At 41.6% G+C, this 20442-nt stretch overlaps 1 protein-coding gene across 1 annotated transcript; it reads right to left on the reverse strand.

Moving 5' to 3' along the window:
- Positions 1-375: 375 nt before the first annotated feature.
- CHCHD4 (coiled-coil-helix-coiled-coil-helix domain containing 4) lies at positions 376-20369 on the reverse strand. The gene is made up of 3 exons (XM_039546338.1): positions 19977-20369; positions 12943-13041; positions 376-1544 (listed from the first exon to the last, which is right to left on the reverse strand). Exons 1-3 carry the CDS (start codon positions 19996-19998, stop codon positions 1252-1254), a joined length of 414 nt encoding a protein of 137 aa, XP_039402272.1. The 5' UTR covers positions 19999-20369; the 3' UTR covers positions 376-1251.
- Positions 20370-20442: the final 73 nt, after the last annotated feature.

Below are 20442 nucleotides of genomic sequence, written 5' to 3' on the forward strand. Positions count from 1 at the left end.
ATCCAATGTAATTTTTATATTAGACTGTCTATATACAAGTGTAAAGCAGATCATTTCTTTCATTTTACATATACTTAACTTCACATGATTCATGGATTATGGCAAGAGGTCCTTGTTGCCTCATAGCCACTATGGACTTCTGAGATGTGTCCTGTACCCATCCCACTCCAGCCTGAGGAGGTGCTTTCATTGCTCATGCTTCTCAAGGAATAAGCCATACAGCTGGTAAATACAAAAGTCTGCTACTTTAATCTAAGAGGAATTTCAGATGAGTTCAAAATCTCTTTACAATATAAGAGAATGTCATGCTTTACTTTCAATCCAAGCGCTACTAATTAAAACAAACAAACAAAAAAAGAAAGAAACAAGACAGGCTTCTAAGCAAGGTAAAAAGATTTTACTTTTTTAATATGTGCTCAAGTCACAGTATCTGCTCTGAGGGTGTTACTCCGGGTAACATTTCAATTTTATTGTCAATGGTATATTGTAAGAACTTGTCTATACAGAAGGAATAGGTACTAACAGAGGGACCCCAAAAGCAGGGCTTTCAGAACAAAGGAACACAGTGATCAGCATTCTTCCCATTCACTTGATAGTTTTTGATAAAACTGCTCAACACACACCATTTTCAAAAGGCAAGAGCCATATTCAATTCACAAAATTAAAAAAGCCACACATTTTAACTTTAGTTTTCTGGAAATCTTTACCTGGAATCAGTAGTATATGCAGCCAATACCTTTTAGTGCCATTTGAAATTATGGAGTTTGCAACTTCTAAGCTTAGCTCCTTTCCAACTTTAAAGGCTATTCTCTAGCAGAGAAGCTTGAAGAAATTCCACAAAATGCTTTTCCTATCAACAGCACAGAACACATTGAAAAGGAACAACTACTGATCAGAATGAACTGAAATGGATATAGACCGGACACGCTGGCTAATGGAACTTTTTGGTTGAAAAAAGTATGTTTTATACTTTTAAAGACATTATTCAACCCAATCTACAAACTGAGAACTGGAGAAAATTTTTGTTAAAGCAGTGGCTGTACCCACTAACAGTTTACACAGTACCTACATATATACTTGCTCTTTCTGCACAGGGCTGAGGTCTCTGCTCCTGTAATAAGTTATTTCATACAATACAGTGTATAGAACATTAAAGGTGAAACACTTCTTGAAGACTCAAAAGACAGACTTTTCAAAACATCCATGTCTCTGATTTTTAGGAGTGGAGACAAGAGCCTCCATGCATCTTCATTAGCTAGATCCCTTCTCCTCTTTGGCTACCGCAGCCTCTGCAGGAGTAGTATCCAAATCTTTGCTCTGATTTTCTCTCTCTTCATCATCTTCTTGAGGGTAAAGGTCTGGATACTTCTGCATGCACTCCTGCATGGCACGGAACTGGTCCACACAGTCCGATCCTTTTATTTCTTCTGTGCTGTAGTGGAAACAGGAAAAGGCCGATTTGAATTGCTCCCCACAGGGACCACTAGCCATTCCACCAAGGCACGGGCAATTCCAATTGATATCTCCATTAGGCAATATCAATCCTGAACAAAAAGACAAAGACAGAATAAAAATTAGGTATCCTATAGGTTGTCGTCTTGGTTTTTAGGTGAATTTTGTTCTATGAAATGTACTGGGTGACAGCACTGAAGTCTGAGGTTCTTTAGTACATGCACAAAACCAGTACAGATTCAACAGTGGCAGTGCAAGCCACCCTTTATTGCCTAGCCAATGTGCCTCAACTCTGACTTGTATGACTCACTGCTGAGAAAGGGAAAGAGGAGAGGTTAGTTCATGGCCCCGTTCAGTCTTTGGGAAAATAAAGAAATCATAGGGAAGGAAACAAAGAAGACAATGTACAGATGGAAAAGAGGACACAATGACAACATCACAGGAAAAAATATCTGGATCTATTCTAGGAATGAAAACAGAAACCGTGAAGGCAAGAAGTTAAACAGCTTAACAACATCAAGAAATGTAAGCTTGTAAAAAAATAAAGTGAATTGATGATGTTATTATAGGTTGTGCTACTAGCCTTCATCCCCAAGAAGATAACTTAAGGTTGCCTGATACTTACCACTATAAGACCCTGTTTTCAGTCGCTTATTATGTTGCCAAACTTTAACTGTTTGGACTGAAATTTTCCTTGATGAGTGTCTGCCTCAGTCGGATTTATTTTTTGAAAATTTAAGCCATAAAGCTTCAGCCATTGCTGAGAACAAGGCTAGGAAAAGATGTTTTGCCCATGTTAAAAAATGTAGGTGACTTTTTCTTTGAAAACTCTAGTGACCCCATGTTTGTAGCAGGGGCTTGAAATCTGGTAGAGCAGTGGCCTTTAACATCTAAAATCTCTGAAGATTCTATCTGCACTGGGCCTACTAGTTATGCTACCCCAAGGGCTTGGGGACCACAATTCATGTTTTATTTTTAAAAACAAAAATGAACAAAGTAGGAAAAACAATAGCTAAGTACTCATTGTAGTATACACACTTAAAACGTTTACTATTTTTTGCCCAAGAGTCTTGTGAGTCTCTGGAGTTCACTTCCATTCAACCAGATCAGGTCAGAAGAAAACAGCATTTACAACTGAAGCAAAGTGGGTTTGGTTCAGCACCCCAGAAGGCAGTGAATTCTGACTATCTGCTTTACACTAAGCCGAGTAGTAAACTGCACAGCCCCCTTCGTACCATTTCTGTGTTGGAAGTGCTATTTACTACCCAAAGACTGGGACATTGTCATGCATAGGTCTTTTGGATACGCTCACAGAATTGTCACTTATCCTGCTGGACAAAACCTCTTTCATGGATAAGATGTAGCTAGTACAGTCTATCATCTTTGGCAAACCATGGCTGAGATCCAAGCTGGGGAGGAGGGGAGAAGCAAGCAGGAGGTCATAAAAAAAGTGGATAGCCTGTTGCAGACTCTATTGCTAGGGATGATATAAAGCAGAAGGAACGTAGGTTGATCTTGCAGTGTAAAATAAATATGGTTTTGCTTTGTAAATAGACCAAACTAGAATTTGAAGTCACTGAGGGACATTACGGATATCAGCTATTAAAATGACTGGTTGTGTCTCAAATACTTTAAGAACATAGAAAGTTTTCTGAAATTAGCCTGATCAGGGCATTGCAGTAATAAAATTCCTTGTCATATAATCTTCAATCTGAAACAGAAATTAGTTTTAAAACTCAAGACTGCATGGTGAGACAAAGTTCAACTGTAAATTATGACTTTCCACACATGAATCTTTGGCACAGACTCCTGGGATATTGTAGAAATAGAAAAATAGGTATAACTCCACTAATTTCACCATTAAGAAGACACAAACTTCTAATACCAACTACACAGAAACCATGTTTTAAAAGAAAGCTGAATGAGAGTAAGAGTTTTGTTCCCAGTGGACCAGAGGCACAGAAGAGTCTCCCTACACTAAAAGTGATATAGTATATCAGCTAGAATTCTACCCAATTAGATCTGGAAGACATCTCTAGGGTCACCTAGGACATTCTTTTACATGAAGCAAGTGGGCAGGATTGGCTTTTTTTTTTTTTTTAATCTCTGAACTAATAGAAAGTTGCACTTTTTCTTCTGGAGGTAGTCTGCAGGACATTGATCCTCTAATCCAGACCTACTGTTAAGTACTAGTTGAGGCTCACTCGAAAACCACTCAGTTTGCATCATAATAGATCCAGGGCTTAGGCTGGCAATTAGTTGCAGAGCTCATCCAACCTAAACCCTCTTAGCTAACGGAAATTGATAATATCACAGCCACAAATAAAAATGTCTGCACTTATGGCAATACTTGTTTTGTCCTCTCTAACCTACTTAAGTGCCTATAATTAGGTTGTATCAGAGATCTGCATTAGGACTCCCTTTAACGGTACAGATTAATTCTTGGAATATTGACTTTTGTTGTAATTGGCTTGTAATGTAGATACATAGATTACTAGGGTTGGAAGGGATCTTAAGAGATCATCTAGTCCAACCCCCTGCTCAAAGCAGAACCAATCCCCAAATGGCCCCCTCAAGGATTGAACTCACAACCTGGGTTTAGCAGGCCAATGCTCAAACCACTGAGCTATCCCTGTGAGCTTATATATCTATTATCTACTGCATCCCTAAAGTCTTTCCTTTATTAATGCTTTTAAGTGGCATTCTGCTGGGCATTAACTTTTTTAAATCAGCCAATGGTGTTATAAGAACAGCCATATGGGGTCAGACCAAAGGTCCATCTAGCCCAGTAGACTGTCTTCCGACAGTGGCCAATGCCAGGCGCCCCAGAGGGAATGAACAGAACAGGTAATTATCAAGTGATCCATCCCGTCGCCCATTTCCAGCTTTCTGGCAAACAGAGGCTAGGGACACCATCCCTGCCCATCATGGCTAATAGCCATTGATGGATCTATCCTCCATGAATTTATCTAGTTCTTTTTTTAACCCTGTTATAGTCTCGACCTTCACAACATCCTCTGGAGTTCCACAGTTTGACTGAGCATTGTGTGAAAAAATACTTCCTTTTGTTTGTTTTAAACCTGCTGCCTATAAATTTCATTTGGTGGCCCCTAGTTCTTGTGTTATGAGAAGGAGTAACTAACACTTAAGTACTTTCTCCACACCAGTCATGATTTTATAGATCTCTATCATATCCCCCCTTAGTCGTCTCTTTTCCAAGATGAAAAGTCACAGTCTTATTAATGTCTCCTCATACAACAGCCATTCTATACCCCCAATCATTTTTGTTGCTCTTTTCTGAACCTTTCCCAATTCCAGTATATCTTTTTTGAGATGGGGAAACCACATCTGCACGCAGTATTCAAGATATGGGCATACCGTGGATTTATATAGAGGCAATATGATATTTTCTGTCTTATTATCTACCCCTTTCCTAATGATTCCCAACATTCTGTTCGCTTTTTAAGGCACTTGACTTGGTACTGCATGACATTTTGATTAAGAAATGTGACTGATATAAAATGAACCTGGCACCCATTAAATGGATTAAAAACTGGCTAACTGACAGGTCTCGAACTGCAAACTGGGAATCATTATCCAGCAGATGTGTTTCTAGTGCGGTCCCACAACAATTAGTTGTTGGCTATTGAACATTTTTATCAGTGACCTGGAAGAAATCATAAAATCACCACTGACAGACTTTGCAGATGACACAATAATCAGGGGAATGGTACATGCTGAAGAGGACAGGTCACTGATACAGAGCGAATGGGATCACTTGGTAATCTGGACGCAAGCAAACAATATGCATCTTAATACAGCTAAGTATATATCTAGGAACAAAGAATGTAGGCCACACTTACACGATGGGGCACTCTATCCTGGGAAACAGTGACTCTGAAAAAGATTTGGGGGTTGTGATAGAGTCACTGCACCTGCGCTTCCAATGCGATCCTATGGCCAAGAGGGCTAATGCGATTCTTGGATGAATAAACGGCGGAATTTTGAGCAGAAGAGGATTATTTTACCTCTGTATTTGGCACTGGTGTGACCTCTGCTAGAATACTGTGTTCAGTTTTGGTGTCCATAGTTCAAAAAGGGTGTTGATAAATTCGAGAGGGTTCAGAGAAGAGCCATGAGAATAATTAAAGAATTAGAAAACACACCTTATAGTGACAGACTAAAGGAACTCAATTTATTTAACTTAACATAGAGACGGTCATGGAGTGACCTGATTATAGCTTATAACTACTACGTGGGGAACAAATATTTGATAATGGGTACTTCAATCTTGCAAACATATACCATGATCCAATGGCCAGAAGTTGAAGCTAGACAAAAACTCAGACTGGAAATAAGGCATACATTTTTAACAGTGAGTATAATTAACCTTGGAACAATTTACCAAGGGTCATGGTTGATTCTCCATCATTGGCAATTTTAAAATTAATATTAGATGTTTTTCTAAAAGATATACTCTAGGAATTATATTGAGGAAGTTCTATGGCCTGTGTTATACAGAGGTGAGCCTGTATGATCACAATGGTCCCTTCTGACATTGGAATCGACAAATTTAAAATACCCAGAATGCAAGAAGTGAATATTAGTTTGGCACATCCTGTATATTTGATAAGGACACTTAACATTTATGTTTTGTACATATTTAAAACACAGGAGTATAAATTGCAAGAGGTGCAATGATGTTGAATTAGCATTCTTAAGAGAACCTTTGTTTTAATTTCCTTACTTTTGAACATTTTAAATTCATAATATTAACATTTTAGTTTCTCAATCCTCTTCAGACATGCTCCCCATTCAAAAAACCTCAGGAAAACCCCAAAACAATTAGCCTTGAGGAACTTGTAGGCCCATCAAAAATTAAGTTACTGAAGACTAGGAGCTTACAAGCTCTGTTAGTTCCTTTAGCAAGACTGGAAAGCCACACAATTCTCTCTTGCAGTGCAAAGAGGAAGTCAAGTTATCCCCCTCATTTAAATTTATCCTCAAAACTCACTTCTACTGTCTCACCTATGAAAAGTTTAAAAAACCCACAAAAGCACTAAAGTTAATGGAACTGTCAAGACATGTACCCTATGTGATCTTGTAGTATCCTTTTCGTCCACCGACTTTTTTTGGGGTTCTGTTTATGATCCTCGTTTGTTGTATAATGGGAAGTTTCAGGGAAGGGCCTGTGCCTTCACTAGCAGTTTTGGGAACCACTCCTGCCACTAGACAATGATTTCAACAGAGAACCTGCTTTTACACTGAAATCTATTTATTGAGAATCTTTTGTGATTAATGCCTTCTACTTAAAATATTAGTTATGCTAATAGTGCTGTAACATTCACAAAGGTCACCTGACAGGCACAAAATATTTAAAAACAATCATAAGAGGTTTCTTAATTTTAAATTATATATATATATATAGCAAGTAATAGGAACAGGTCCTCAGTTACCCTGAAAAATTCAACACCTGTGATGTTCATCTGTTTGCACCGTGGAAGCAAAAAGCAAAGTCTTAAATTGGGGAAAATATTTTTTCATCATTCTGTAATTCAAAAGCAGATGAAGAGATTCTTAGGCAATTTTCCCAGCCCATACCTGCAAAGAGAGGATGTTATAACGAGAGTCACAATGTACCTTTAGGTACAACTTTTATGTTCTAAAAGCTGTAATTTAAATCTATCTCAGTTTGCCATACCACTTAGCTGGGAATCATCTGTAGCTTTGCCCATTGTACTTTTAATACTTCTGGCTTAGAAAGTGGGCTCCAGACATAGGGAGGTGGTGGAATCTCCTTCCTTAGAGGTTTTTAAGGTCAGGCTTGACAAAGCCCTGGCTGGGATGATTTAGTTGGGGATTGGTCCTGCTTTGAGCAGGGGGTTGGACTAGATGACCTCCTGAGGTCCCTTCCAACACCGATATTCTATGATCTTACCGAAGAGAAACAACACGATAATTAGGATTTTCCTATGCAATCTATTAATCAAAAACTTAATAAAGATAATCTTTGCTGTAAAAGAGGAATTTAACAACTAGAGCTACAACAACAATTATGCTTTGTAGTGTAATACCAAGTGTCAGGAGGGCTGCAAAATAATGATCACATTCTACATAAATTTAAAGGTTTACATTATATTAGGACTCAGTGCAGATTAAGGCATTTATATAATAAGCACATTCCTCCTTAAATGTGATTATTCTGTGTATAGTACAGTAAAAAAAGATCAAAAGGGCCATTACTGTGAATTATGCCACAGAAGTTGAACACTGGAAATCAGATCTCCTGTTCAAAGTATAAGCTAAATTAAAAAAACCTGCATGTGACTTTATGAACGGCTAAAGACTTTTCCAATTTTCTTTTAAATAAAAATCACACAATAAACTAGAGCTTCTGCCCTACAATGCTTCAAAATGTTCTGCCCATGTCTTTCCCCTCCATTGATTTCCCTCCCCTCAGATACAACTGCAATCTGTGATACGTGAATTGTTTATCGTTTTTTGATTTGCTGTGTTGTAGCTTTGGAGAGCTGAAGTGAGAAACTCTGAGAAAACCCTTAAATTGTGGCAGCAACTCACGGCATGTTCAAAAAAGCATACTACAGTATTTAATGCAAAAACCATTTTCATGTTGGATCATAACCTTTCTAATGGAAAGGACAGGGATAAGATGTCCTTTTCATTGCAAGATTTCCCCAACACAACTAGCTTCTAGCCTTTTCTCTCTCTTTCCCCCATCCATAGTAGGCCTGGACAGGCCAAACTGGGAATATAAATCCAGAGTACAGCTATCTGGTGGTCTTAAGTGCTGGAATTACTGCTTTGTGAGAGGATACATATCTCCCTCCCACCAAAGCCCTTCCACATCCAACATAAACAAGGCATTTCACTAGCCCTTCCAGATGAGTTGCCTTGGCCACCTTTGAATTCTGCCCAGACTGTCCAACTGGGAAAGGAACTAGATTCTATGATATACTAACTTCATTTATGCAACCACTGCCATGAAAGAATAACAAAGTAACTTGTCCTTACAGGTCCCAAGAGAAGAACTATGCACAGAGTTCTTGTTCGAATCACTTGCATCTGCGTCACACCAATGCCAAGAGATCCTTTTCTTCCCTCTTTTGATATGGCACTGACAATACCGCAGACCTGATTGGCTTGCTTGACCATAATTATTAATATAACTCAAAATATCATGAACTGTTGTGGCTCAGTTCCAATGAGTTAAGTTTACATTCACACACTCCATTACTAGAGAAGCCCTCGTTGTTGAAGACATGACTTCCAGTTCAGAACAGAAGTGACACTTAAAAAATTCCAACACGGTCTTTACAATGATAATGGGAGATATTCTAAAACTTGAAGCAACTTCCTATAACCCAAGACTGCATGAATGTTAGAATTTGCCAATATAAGCAGCAGTCTTTTTTGTTCAGTTGCATACCACGTAAGGTCATTTTTTCATTCTATGAACTGTTAAAATGTATTATAACATCTCCTAGGGCTTATGTTCTCCAGATGTGAGGTTGTGGTGGGATCTTTATTTTCGGCAGTCTAGTTTTGCAGAAGAGAGACAGGGCAGGCAGAAGGGAGTTGGGATCTTACCACCACCATATTGACCAATGAAAAAGATCACCCATCACAGGCTATTAACACTATAAGAGAAAATGGCATTTTCTAAAATGTTTGAGACAGCATTTAAATATGTTTCTTCATTGTTTTTTCCACAGAGTACAATAACTGGCTGATCAGATAAACTTCTCTCAGAAAATGCTTTTAATAGAAGGGTCAACTGTACTACAGAACTGATTATTTGTAGATATTGTGGGCTCTATTCTCCACTCTATAGTCAGGAAGTTGTATATACAGACATAAATTGAGAAGAAAACAGGTGCAAATACAGTTTGGATTTCATGGCCAGTACCAGATTCTACCTGAAATCTTTAGAATCTGATGCACTGATTTCAAAGTGGAGATGCTGACAAATCTTATTGTGCAGATTGGTGAAAACAAATCTGCTGTTTGAGCATTGGCTCTTAGCCAATAACACATCTTGCCTGAAAACACGAGGGGTAAAGGAACTCCTGACAGACACTAAACTTTAGCTTCTACACATCTTTCTGAAATAAGACACACACACTGGAAAGTTTAAGGGGGGAAACCAGCTACTTCTTTTCATCTCAATCACACCAAGCCTGCCAGTCCCATATATTGAGAAAGCCAATTAAATTTATGTTGAGCACCATATCTGAGGTATATCATCAAGTACTGTGTAAGAATGTCTGTTTCTACTTATTTGTTACTGTGAAGTTATGTTTAATCATCTTTTATTACTAGCTTTCACAAGAAGTTCCACATGGGCTGTTCTCTCAGCCTACCCCTAAACATAACACTGTTTTAAATTCCCAGATATTGGGCTAATACTAATAATGTCTTCGGTTAAACAACTGCACACATCAGGGTTAAATATTCTTCTAACATACATATGCTATCACATCCCTATTGCGATATTCTGAGGCATTGCTCTTCACTTCCTAGATTCTAGCAGCCTTCTGAGTGGCTGAACTGACTGATAGCCAAGAGAGTAGGGTACAGAGCATCTCTCACCATGCTGTCCTAAGCTTCAAGAGACATTTTTGACTTTGAATCAAGCATATTATGGGAAGGAGTCTGATAAGTTACTGTTCTACCTGAAAGAAATCTGTTCACCTGACATACATGTAGCATCTAAAGTCATGAAAGATTTCTCTAATCCCTTGTCCCAATTTTCATTTAGATCATTACAAAGGTCAAAGGATCCAAGGTGAGGATGTGGTCAGATACAACTGTTCACTCTGAATACTGATGTAAACAGGTTCAGAATCTGTGCAGGTAGGTGAGGAATGCTCATTTTAGCACAAATCTATGTACAAAAAAAAAATTAATTATACAGGACAAGATGGTTCAAATTAGACTGTGTACTGTCTGTCTGTTAACATAGCATCACCAATATCCTTTTCTGGGTGCTAAATGATGCGCGAATACTGCCCCCTAGAGATTACAACGCTGGGGCAGAGTTTCTGCTAACTATTGTATGTTTAACAGATTTTCAACTGGGAAAAGAAACAACTTAGCTCAACTTCAGTCAAAGTTGGAGGCAACAAGACTTGAGACTTAGTATACCTCAATTCATGCAAACTGAAGTAGACACTACTGCCAAATTTAAAACCGCAATACCTGAATTTATGCACCCAAATAAAAGCGAGCAGTTTTCAGAATTCCTTGAGTGTCCAAAGTTCCAATTTATTTCAACAGGAGCTGTGAATCTCAGCACCTCTAAAAATGAGATTGCTTTTATGTTCACCAGGCACAAAAGGCAACTGTTTGAAATATGAGGAACTAAATGGAAACAATCCAATAAATCCCAAATCCAGTCTTAAATTTTCATGGACATTTATTAGCCTGGGTCAAAATCTATCCACTCAGGTTTTACCATGACTATAAACTAAGATATTTTACTCACCGATTTTAAGGAAAAAAAAAGATTACTTGCCCAAGGAAACCACAATTTTACAACGCTTAATTCCCTGTTATTCTGTTTCACAAAAAGATAATAAATAGACATAGTAAAAGCAGAGAGTTCTTAAATTTGTTCACTTGCAGATGTGAACTGTTTAGCATCAGTACTGGTTTATCTTGCATGATATTTTGGCAAACTTCAGTTCCAAACTGCAAATGTTAAGTTACTTGCCTCTTAAGGCATTAGTGACAATTGGATCCCTTTAGAGTAGTCATTATGTGACAGGAGGAGGAAAATAGTTTTAGACTTGTTGAAATGGGTTACTGGGTACAGAACATGACAAGGTCATAGGTGTAATTCACTTTCACACTAAGGGATTTCTGAAAAATCTCAGACTACTACTGCAACAAACTGCATGTGTGATAGACTGCAGAATTAAATATTTTGAAGGACTGGAGAGGGACTGAAGTAGCTGAGGCTGAAGGTGGGACCATTAGAAAACATGCAGAATAAAGAAGTTAGAGAAACACTAAGCTACTGTATAGAATTAAACTGTGTTAACTCCTCCTCTTAGTTAATCATGTTTTGAACAGGTCTGTGTCTGGTTTCTAAGAAAGAATTAAATTGTGGAATTACAGAAAGTTTGTTGATTGTTTGCCAAAATGGCAAATAAACTATGGTCATACTGTGACATTCTATACCTTGGGGGAGTATACTGTAACCCCCTATTCCTCATTTTCATATAATCGTGATCTTGCATATAAAGCATGCCTTGTAAGGTATCAGGGGAAAGGTTATGATCTGCTGAAAGTCATTTCTCTATCCATATATGTGTATCATTAATGCATATGAAGTTATGAGAATTGTGTTGTATGGCAGTCACTAAAATATGCTGTAAGTTGAGGAATCAGCCAGGTATCAGCTCCCCAGAGGCAACAGCAAGGAAAGTAACCAACACCCCATCAACAGCCATTGTCCAGCAAGGGAACTACAATGCAATGACTCACCTGCATGAGGCCACACCAGGGGAATTGCTCAACCTTGCTTGGAGAGACTCAGCAATGCCTCCCAGACATAGGGAGCACAAGTCCAGGTAAGCACATGGACTGAGGGTATAAAACAGACAGAGTGGACACATACTGGGCCCTTCTCCTGCCCCCACCTTCGCTGCAAGCAACTAAGACACTGAGAAGACGACAAGACTCCAACAGAGGATATTGGCCCAGGTTTAAGGAACAAACCTGTATATTAAGGACTGCAGTATCCAGTGCGGTGAGAAAAACTGCTTAATCTAGATGTTGCCTAGTCTAATCGGGTTGAGAGGTTAGACTGCGTGCTTATGTTTTATTTTATTTTGGTAACCACTCTGACTTTTTACCTATCACTTAAAATCTATCTTTGTAGTTAATAAATTTGTTTATTCCTGAAGCAGTATGTTTGGTTTGGAGCATGTCAGAGACTCCCCATGGGATAACAAGCCTGGTGCATATCAGTTGCTTTGTTAAGCTGACGAACTCATATAAGCTTGCAGCATCCAGCAGGCATAACTGGACATTGCAAGACAGAGGTTCCTAGGGTTGTGTCTGGGGCCAGAGATATTGGCTAGTGTCATTTGGTTGCACAATCCAAGGAGCAGCTTATATGCTAGCCGCTGTGTGTGAACAGCCCAGGAGTGGAGGTTCTCACAGCAGAGCAGGGTAAGGTTGGCTCCCGGAGTCAAGGATTGGAGTGACCTAGCAAATCAATGGTCCAGATAACACCAAAGGGGAATGTCACACCTACAGACAAGGATTATGTCTCAGTTTAAAAATAAAAAGGAAGTTGAAGTAAAATTAAGAGCAAGCTTAATGGTACTGCCTTAGGAAAAAGACCGACCTAGCTTTTAGAGATTCTCTGAGGACCTACTCCATTAATTTGAATGGGAGCCACACAAATAGATTAGATTGTTACATATATGTCTTACCATCCTCTTACCAAATGTTACTGACCTTGGTCTTCATAAGGGTCATTGGGGTCATCTGCTACCAGTTCTGCACTGCTTGGCGTCTCATGGTCCTCTTTGGTCACGAATATAATTCTGTCTTTTCCTAAGGAAAGACAAAAAGCAAGAGTTCAGAAAAAGGATTAAGCTGAGACAAAACAAGCCATTTACAAAGCCGCTGCATAGTACAAGCTTTTGAACTGTTCTGCATATAAACAGATGCATTCATTTTAAGAGCTAATGAGTCTGATCTATTTGGCCCTGGTTAGGCTTCAATTGGAGCAGTGTTTGGTTCTGGGCATCACATTTTAAAAAATACAAATTGGAGAGTGTTCAGAGGAGAGCCGCTAAAAATGACAAAAAGGTTTTGGAAAATAAGACCTAAAAGGAGAGGTTAAGAGAATCAGGCTATGTTCAGTCTAGAAAAAAGATGACTGAGGCAAGACAGGATAACTGTCTACAAATACATAAAAGATGGTATGAAGAGGACAGGGATCAATTATCCTAATTAATCAACAAGGACAGAGCAAGACATAATGAGCTTAAGATACAGCAGGGTAATTTAGGAAAAATATTCACATTTTTTTAAGAACAGTTAGGCAATAGAACTTGATGCCAGGGGAGATGTAGAGGGGTCCTCATTGAAGGGATTCATGGCTACCATAGGTATCCATCTATCAGAGATTCTGAGTCAACTGCTAGGATTCATGGAATTGGGGTTAGAAATTACTCTGGGACCCACTATTATTTGTATTTCAGCGACACCTAGGAACCACAATAAAAAAAACAGGGACCCTTTATGCTAAAAAACCTTTCAGAATTAAAGTAATAAAAGAACATAACAATGGCCATTCTGGGTCAGACCAATAGTCCATCTAGCCCAGTATCCTGTCTTCTGACAGTGGCCAATGCCAGGGGCTTCAGAGGGAATGAACAGAACAGATAATCATCAAGTGATCCATCCCCTGTCACTCATTCCCCAGCTTCTGGCAAGCAGAAGCTAGGGACGCCATTCCTGCCCATCCTGGCTAGTAGCCATTGATGGACCTATCCTCCACGAACTTATCTAGTTCTTTTTTAACCCTGTTATAGTCTTGGCCTTCACAACATCCTCTGGCAAAGAGTTCCACGGGTTGAGTGTGCATTATCTGAAGAAACACTTTCTTTTGTTTGTTTTAAACCTGCTGCCTATTAATTTTATTTGGTGACCCGTAGTTCTTGTGTTATGAGGAAGAGCAAACAGCACTTCCTTATTTACTTTCTTCCTACCAGTCATGATTTTACAGACCTCTATCATATCCCCCTTTAATCGTCTCTTTTCTAAGCTAAAGAGTCCCAGTCTTATTACTCTCTCTTCACATGGAAGCTGTTCCATACCCCTAATCATTTTTGTTTCCCTTTCTGGTACCGTTTCTGAGATGGGGTGACCACATCTGCATGCAGTATTCAAGATGTGGGCATACCATATATAGAGGCAACATGATATTTTCTGTCCTGTTATCTATCCTTTTCCTAATGATTCCCAACATTGTCAGCTTTTTTGACTGCTGCTGCACATTGAGTGAATGTTTTCAGAGAATTATTCACAATGACTCCAAGATCTCTTTCTTTCTTAGCTAATTTAGACCTCATCATTTTATATATGTAGTTGGGATTATGTTTTCCAAGGTGCATTACTTTTCATTTTTTAACACTGAATTTCATCTGCCATTTTGTTGCCCAGTCATCGAGTTTTGTGAGATCCCTTTGCAACTCTTCACAGTCTGCCTGGGACTTAACTACCTTGAGAAGTTTTGTATCATCAGCAAATTTTGCCACCTCACTGTGTACACCCTTTTCCAGATCATTTATATGTTGAACAGTACTGGTCCCAGTATAGACCCCTCGGGGACACCACTATTTACCTCTGTCCATTCTGAAAACTGACCATTTATTCTTACCCTTTGTTTCCTATCTTTTAACCAGTTACTGATCCATGAGAGGACCTTCCCTCTTATCCCATGGCAGCTTACTTTGCTTAAGAGCCTTTGGTGAGGAACCTTGTCAAAAGCTTTCTGAAAATCTAAGTATCAGAGGGGTAGCCGTGTTAGTCTGGAACTGTAAAAGCAGCAAAGAGTCCTGTGGCACCTTATAGACTAACACTTCGTCGGATGTATTCACCTACAAAAGCTCATGATCCAATACGTCTGTTAGTCTATAAGGTGCCACAAGACTCTTTGCTGCTGAAAATCTAAGTACACTATATCCAATGGATCACCCTTTTCCACATACTTGTTGACCCCCTCAAGAATTCTAGCAGATTGGTGAGGAATGATTTCCCTTTACAAAAACCATGTTGATGCTTCCCCCAACAAATTGTGTTCATCTATGTGTCTGATAATTCTGTTCTTTACTATAGTTTCAGCCAATTTTACTGGTACTGAAGTTAGGTTTATTGGCCTGTAATTGCCGGAATCACCTCTGGAGCCTTTTTTAAAAATTGGCATCACATTAGCTATCCTCCAGCCATCTGATACAGAAGCTGATTTAAATGATAGGTTACATATCACAGTTAGTAGTTCTGCAATTTCACATTTGAGTTCCTTCAGAACTCTTGGGTGAATATCATGTGGTCTTGGTGACTTATTACTGTTCAGTTTATCAATTTGTTCCAAAACCTCCTTTAATGACACCTCAATCAGGGACAGTTCCTCGGGTTTGTCACCTAAAACGAATGGCTCAGGTTTGGGAATCTCCACCACATCCTGAGCCGTGAAGATAGATGCAAAGAATTAATTTAGTTTCTCTGCAATGGACTTTAGTGCCTTATTAGACAGTAAAGACAGGACCCAAACCATATTCTCTTGATGCATATAGGCAGGATTTCTACTAGGATATACTAAGGCAGCTAAAAATAGAAAATGTTTGGCTAATTTCAAGTGAACTTTAAAGGTCAAAGCCATAAGGCACCATTGGCTTGCTAAGAACATCTGCAACCTCCCTCTGCACTCGCCACATATGCAGATACAACATAACTTAAAAGCAAAGTAACCAGCTTCCCACTGATCTTTCCCACATGTCAAACACCAGATAATATTTTGAAAGACTATTAAAAAAAGTTAACTAGCTAGCACTAGTTAAAGTTTAGCATAGAAAAAACAATGACCAGTCAATTACTAAGAAACTATGTACAACATTACACCATTTATTCATGTAGTCCAATATTCCTCCTCCAACAGAGGAAGCTAGAAAACCCCATAATATATCTAATCAGTTGTAGGCAAATTTTATTAAGGTGCACATCACTGGAGTAGAGTTGCACAATGATGTACGGTTGGAGCTGGGGGTTGATGTGAGGAAGACACCACAAGGGTTAGGAAGGAGTTTATCTTATGCCCCGAGGCATTCAAAGTGATTAGTCTTATCTTGGCAGGCATAGCTACTGTCAAGGTGACCTAGAAGAATTACTGCTCTTCAGGGGAGAAGTGTCTTTCTAGCATGCATGTAAGGTAATCTGCTACAGGGCAGGTAGCACTTTTAGGCAGTCTTGACTGAGACTTGTCAAAATGTATTTATTTTTGCAACTGAGTTACCATAAGAACTAAAACTTAGGTGCAGTTCTATATAGATCCTGTTTACAATCTAGATAAACAGGAAACTGGCAGCTATTAATTTGTAACCCAAGGTCACAGCTCATTTCACTGAAGATCAGGGAAGATGAAAAGTTATAGTAATTCAAAACTGGCTTGGATAGCAAAACCATCAAATGGACTGAGAGTTGGCTAAAGGGACACAAACAAAGGGTATTGATTAATGGCACATGTGTTGAATTCCAGACAAGTGTCTAGTGGGCTATTGAGGCAGTCTGTATTAGGGACGGATTCAATATGTTCATTAGTGATCTAAATGAATAAGTAAAGAGCGTATTAAATTTGCAGATGATATTAAATCAAGAAGTGCTGTGAACACTACCAAGGATAAAAAAATACAGTCTGCATAAGATTTGAAGGGTGTAAACACTACAAAAGTAGAACTCACTATGATGGTCCAAGGGCATACAACTAGAGCAGGGGTCCCCAACGTGGTGCCCGCTGGGGTGTCTAAGTGCGCCCACGTACTGGCTGGCAGACGAGCATCTGCCGAAATGCCGCTGACAAGCAGCGTCATCCAGAGGCGTCGCTGCCAAAATGCCGCCGCTTGACGGTGGCATTTCGGCGGCGACGCCTATTGACATTGCTGCTTGTCGGCGGATACTCGTCCGCCACTACGGTCCTCCGTGGTTCATTGTCTGGTGCCTGTCAGACAAAGAAGGTTGGGGACCACTGAACTAGAGTAATGGAAAGTTTAGGGGAAATTTAGGATGATTCTCAGAGTAAATTTTTCTAACTGAAGTCTATGAGACTGCAGAATAGTCTCCCAAAAGGAGTGTTGGAAACTTCATTGGGAAACAATCCTTCATTTCGGAGGGATGAGAAAGGATGATATACAATAGCCTCCCTTCTGTCTCACATTTCCATTTGACTACCACAGTGAGTCAACAGGGAGGGTGGGATTAGAAATTAAGGCTTTCCTGGCTATCAGTAACGTGATTGCCATCAGTGGACACATACAAATTCCAAGATGTATATGGTTTGGTGAAACGTTTACTAATGTGTCTGAAATATACCAGTTAAATGTGTGAAGCATGGCAATTGCTATTTCAAACACTGTACAGTGCATGACTGCAAATGCTCCACTCTGTCAAGCAAACTTTGCCGCCATGAATAATACTTGAACAAATTATTAACCAATTTGTAAGCACCTAGAGGATAACAGGGTTATAAGGAATAGGCAGCATGGATTTTTCAAGAAAAAATCATGCCAAAACAACCTACTTTCCTTCCATGACAGGATTACTGGCCTAGTGACTAATGGTGAAGCAGTAGGTGTGATATATAGGGTCCTACCAAATTCCTGGCCATGAAAAACACGCCACAGACTGTGAAATCTGGCTATTGTAGGGAAGTTGTGATATTGCCATCCTTACTTCTGTGCTGCCTTCAGAGCTGGGTGACCAGCAGCAGGCCCGGCTCCTAGGCGGGGGTGTGTGTGTCACAGGGCTCTGCACACTGCCCCCACCCCGAGCACCAGCGCTGCACTTCCATTGATTGGTTCCTGGCCAGTGGGAGCTGGGGGGGGGTGCCTGCGGGCAAGAGCCACACGGAGCCGAATCTGCTGCTGGCCGCTGCTGGCCACTTCTGGGGGGCAGCGTGGTCCTTGGTGCCAGGACAGGCAGGAAACCTGCCTTAGAACCCCCTCTGTGCCCCTGACTGTGAGCCGCCCAAGGTAAGCATGCGCCCCAAGCCCCCCCAACCGAGCCCCCTCCTGTACCCCAAAACCCTCATCCCCAGCCCCACCTCAGAGCTCATCCCCCCAACCCAGAGCTCTCTCCTACACCCTGAACCCCCATCCTCAGCCCCACCCCCTCCCATACCCCAACCCCCTGCCTCAACCCGCAGCCCCTGCCTGCACTCTGAATCCCTCAGCCCCACCACCCAGCTTGGAGCCCCCCTCCTGCACCCCAAACCCATCATCCCCAGCCCCACCCCAGAGCCCATACCCCCAGGTGGAGCCCTTACTCCTCCCACCTCAACTCCTGCCCCAGCCCAGAGCCCCCTCCCGCATCCTGAACCCCCATTTCTGGCCTCACCTTGGAGCTCACACTCCTAGTTAGAACCCTAACCCCTCCCCGCACCCCAACCCCTTGCCCCAGCCCAGTGAAAGTGAGTGAGGATGGGGGAAGAGCAAACCACCAAGGGAGGTGAATGTATTGAGCAGAAGTGGGGCCTCAGGGAAGGGGTAGGACTAGGGTGTTCAGTTTTGTGCAACTAGAAAGTTGGCAACCCTAGTGATGGGTGGTCAGGTCTCTGTAATGCCTCATACAGCACAGTACACAGCAGCACCATACTAGGATACCCGAGTCAATGTGGAGCCAAACAGGCATGTTCCCAGTATGTCTTACACACCATCCTGTGCAGCTTTGGGGTTTTCCTTGTTCTCCCATCTGACTACTGACCTAGCTCAGATAGTGAGATCTACCACAACCACGGTGCAATCTGGCTACAAGACACAGAAATTACCATGCTAAATTTAATGAGTGGTCATATAACCCAGTATTACATCTCCAGCACAGACAGCACCAGCCCTTCACAGGGAGGTAAAAGGTAACTAGGACAATTAAGTCTTATCTACACAGTGTGGCAATGCTGCACTAGAGGGATGTGAATCCGAAAGTGCTGAAGGCAGAATGGTGGCATGCTTCAGAATTCACCCAAGCCCCCGAGGCACCCTGATGATGAGCCCTGAGAGTAGGTTCTTACTTGACGCCTGCTATAAGATGGCTTGAGCTGCATAGTACAAGGGTTTTATTTATTACAGTCTAACATAACTGGGTATTTTTACCATGAGTATGTGTGCAGGGCTGACGGGGGTACAAATGGGGACAAAAAATTTTCACCGGGGCCCAAAACAGCTCCCGGCGGCCCTGTATGTGTGTCTAATCCTTATTTGATACCTACTAAACTCTTGGCCTCAGAGACCTCTTGTGCCAGTGAGTTGTCAACCCTCATTTTTTTATCACAGATCTCATGATATCTGATGTATTTCTTAACACTGCAATTGTTGGCATGAAGAGATTCAATTGTATGTTTTATGAAAGTAGCCCCTAACTGTCATGATTGAGAGGGGGGAAAAAAAGCATGAAAATGGGACACGAGCAAGCCCTAAAGGCTCAAAAACCGGAAGGCAAACCCGGGCGGGGGAAAGGCTCCTGATTTGTGAACCCCGAGGCTCGCCGCGCTGCACCCGTTCATTAGGGCTCACGAAGGAGCACTGCCCTTGACGGCTGTGCAGGGCGCCGCCTGTCCCCATGCGCTGGCGGGAACGCAGCTCCGCAGGCCGCTACCCCACGCTGCGTCCCCCCACCCCCCTCCCGTGCTCTCTGCCCCCAGCCCCTCCGCTAGCCCGCGGCCCGGGCCCACCTGCCCCTGACCCCCTCCCCTCTCCTCTCCTCCCACCACGCACCTTCTTCCCGGCAGTAGGACATGGTGAGGGGCGGGGTGGTCTCTCCGCAGCTCCGGCCCGCGGCGACTGACTGACCCAGCCAGCGACCCGTCCGTCCCCGCCAGCGCCTGAACCAGCGGCAGCCGGCGCACCACACGGCGACCTCTCACCTCGCTCCCAGAAGGACCCCGGGCTGCCCAGCACCGCGCCTGATTGAAAGCCGTATTTGAGACCCTGAGGGCTGCGAAGAGGGCGCCCTCTAACGGCCGTAGTAGCTCCACGGAGGAGCAGTTAGGAAAGCGGGGGCCGCAGCAAGAACCAGGAGCTTTGCGGACCACCCTTCTGCCTATCCCGGCGTGCTTTGCGTTTTGCCGCGCTTCTTACAGACCCAGGACCGCATTTCCCATCGTGCCCTGCGACAGCGAACTTCTGGCAGGGCTCGGATTCGATCGCCCGAACCAACGCATGGACTACATTTCCCAGCATG

The sequence above is a fragment of the Mauremys reevesii genome, linkage group 7 (genome assembly GCF_016161935.1).
Source record: "Mauremys reevesii isolate NIE-2019 linkage group 7, ASM1616193v1, whole genome shotgun sequence".
Classification (NCBI taxonomy): domain Eukaryota; kingdom Metazoa; phylum Chordata; order Testudines; family Geoemydidae; genus Mauremys; species Mauremys reevesii.

Bases quoted from the DNA above. Each gene is read 5' to 3' on its own strand.
- CHCHD4 (XM_039546338.1), bottom strand. From the start codon at position 19,998: ATGTCCTACTGCCGGGAAGAAG. The intron at 13,042-19,976 runs GTGCGTGGTGGG...GTCTTTCCTTAG, and splicing joins GTCCTACTGCCGGGAAGAAG to GAAAAGACAGAATTATATTC. The intron at 1,545-12,942 runs GTCAGTAACATT...CTTTTTGTTCAG, and splicing joins TGACCCTTATGAAGACCAAG to GATTGATATTGCCTAATGGA.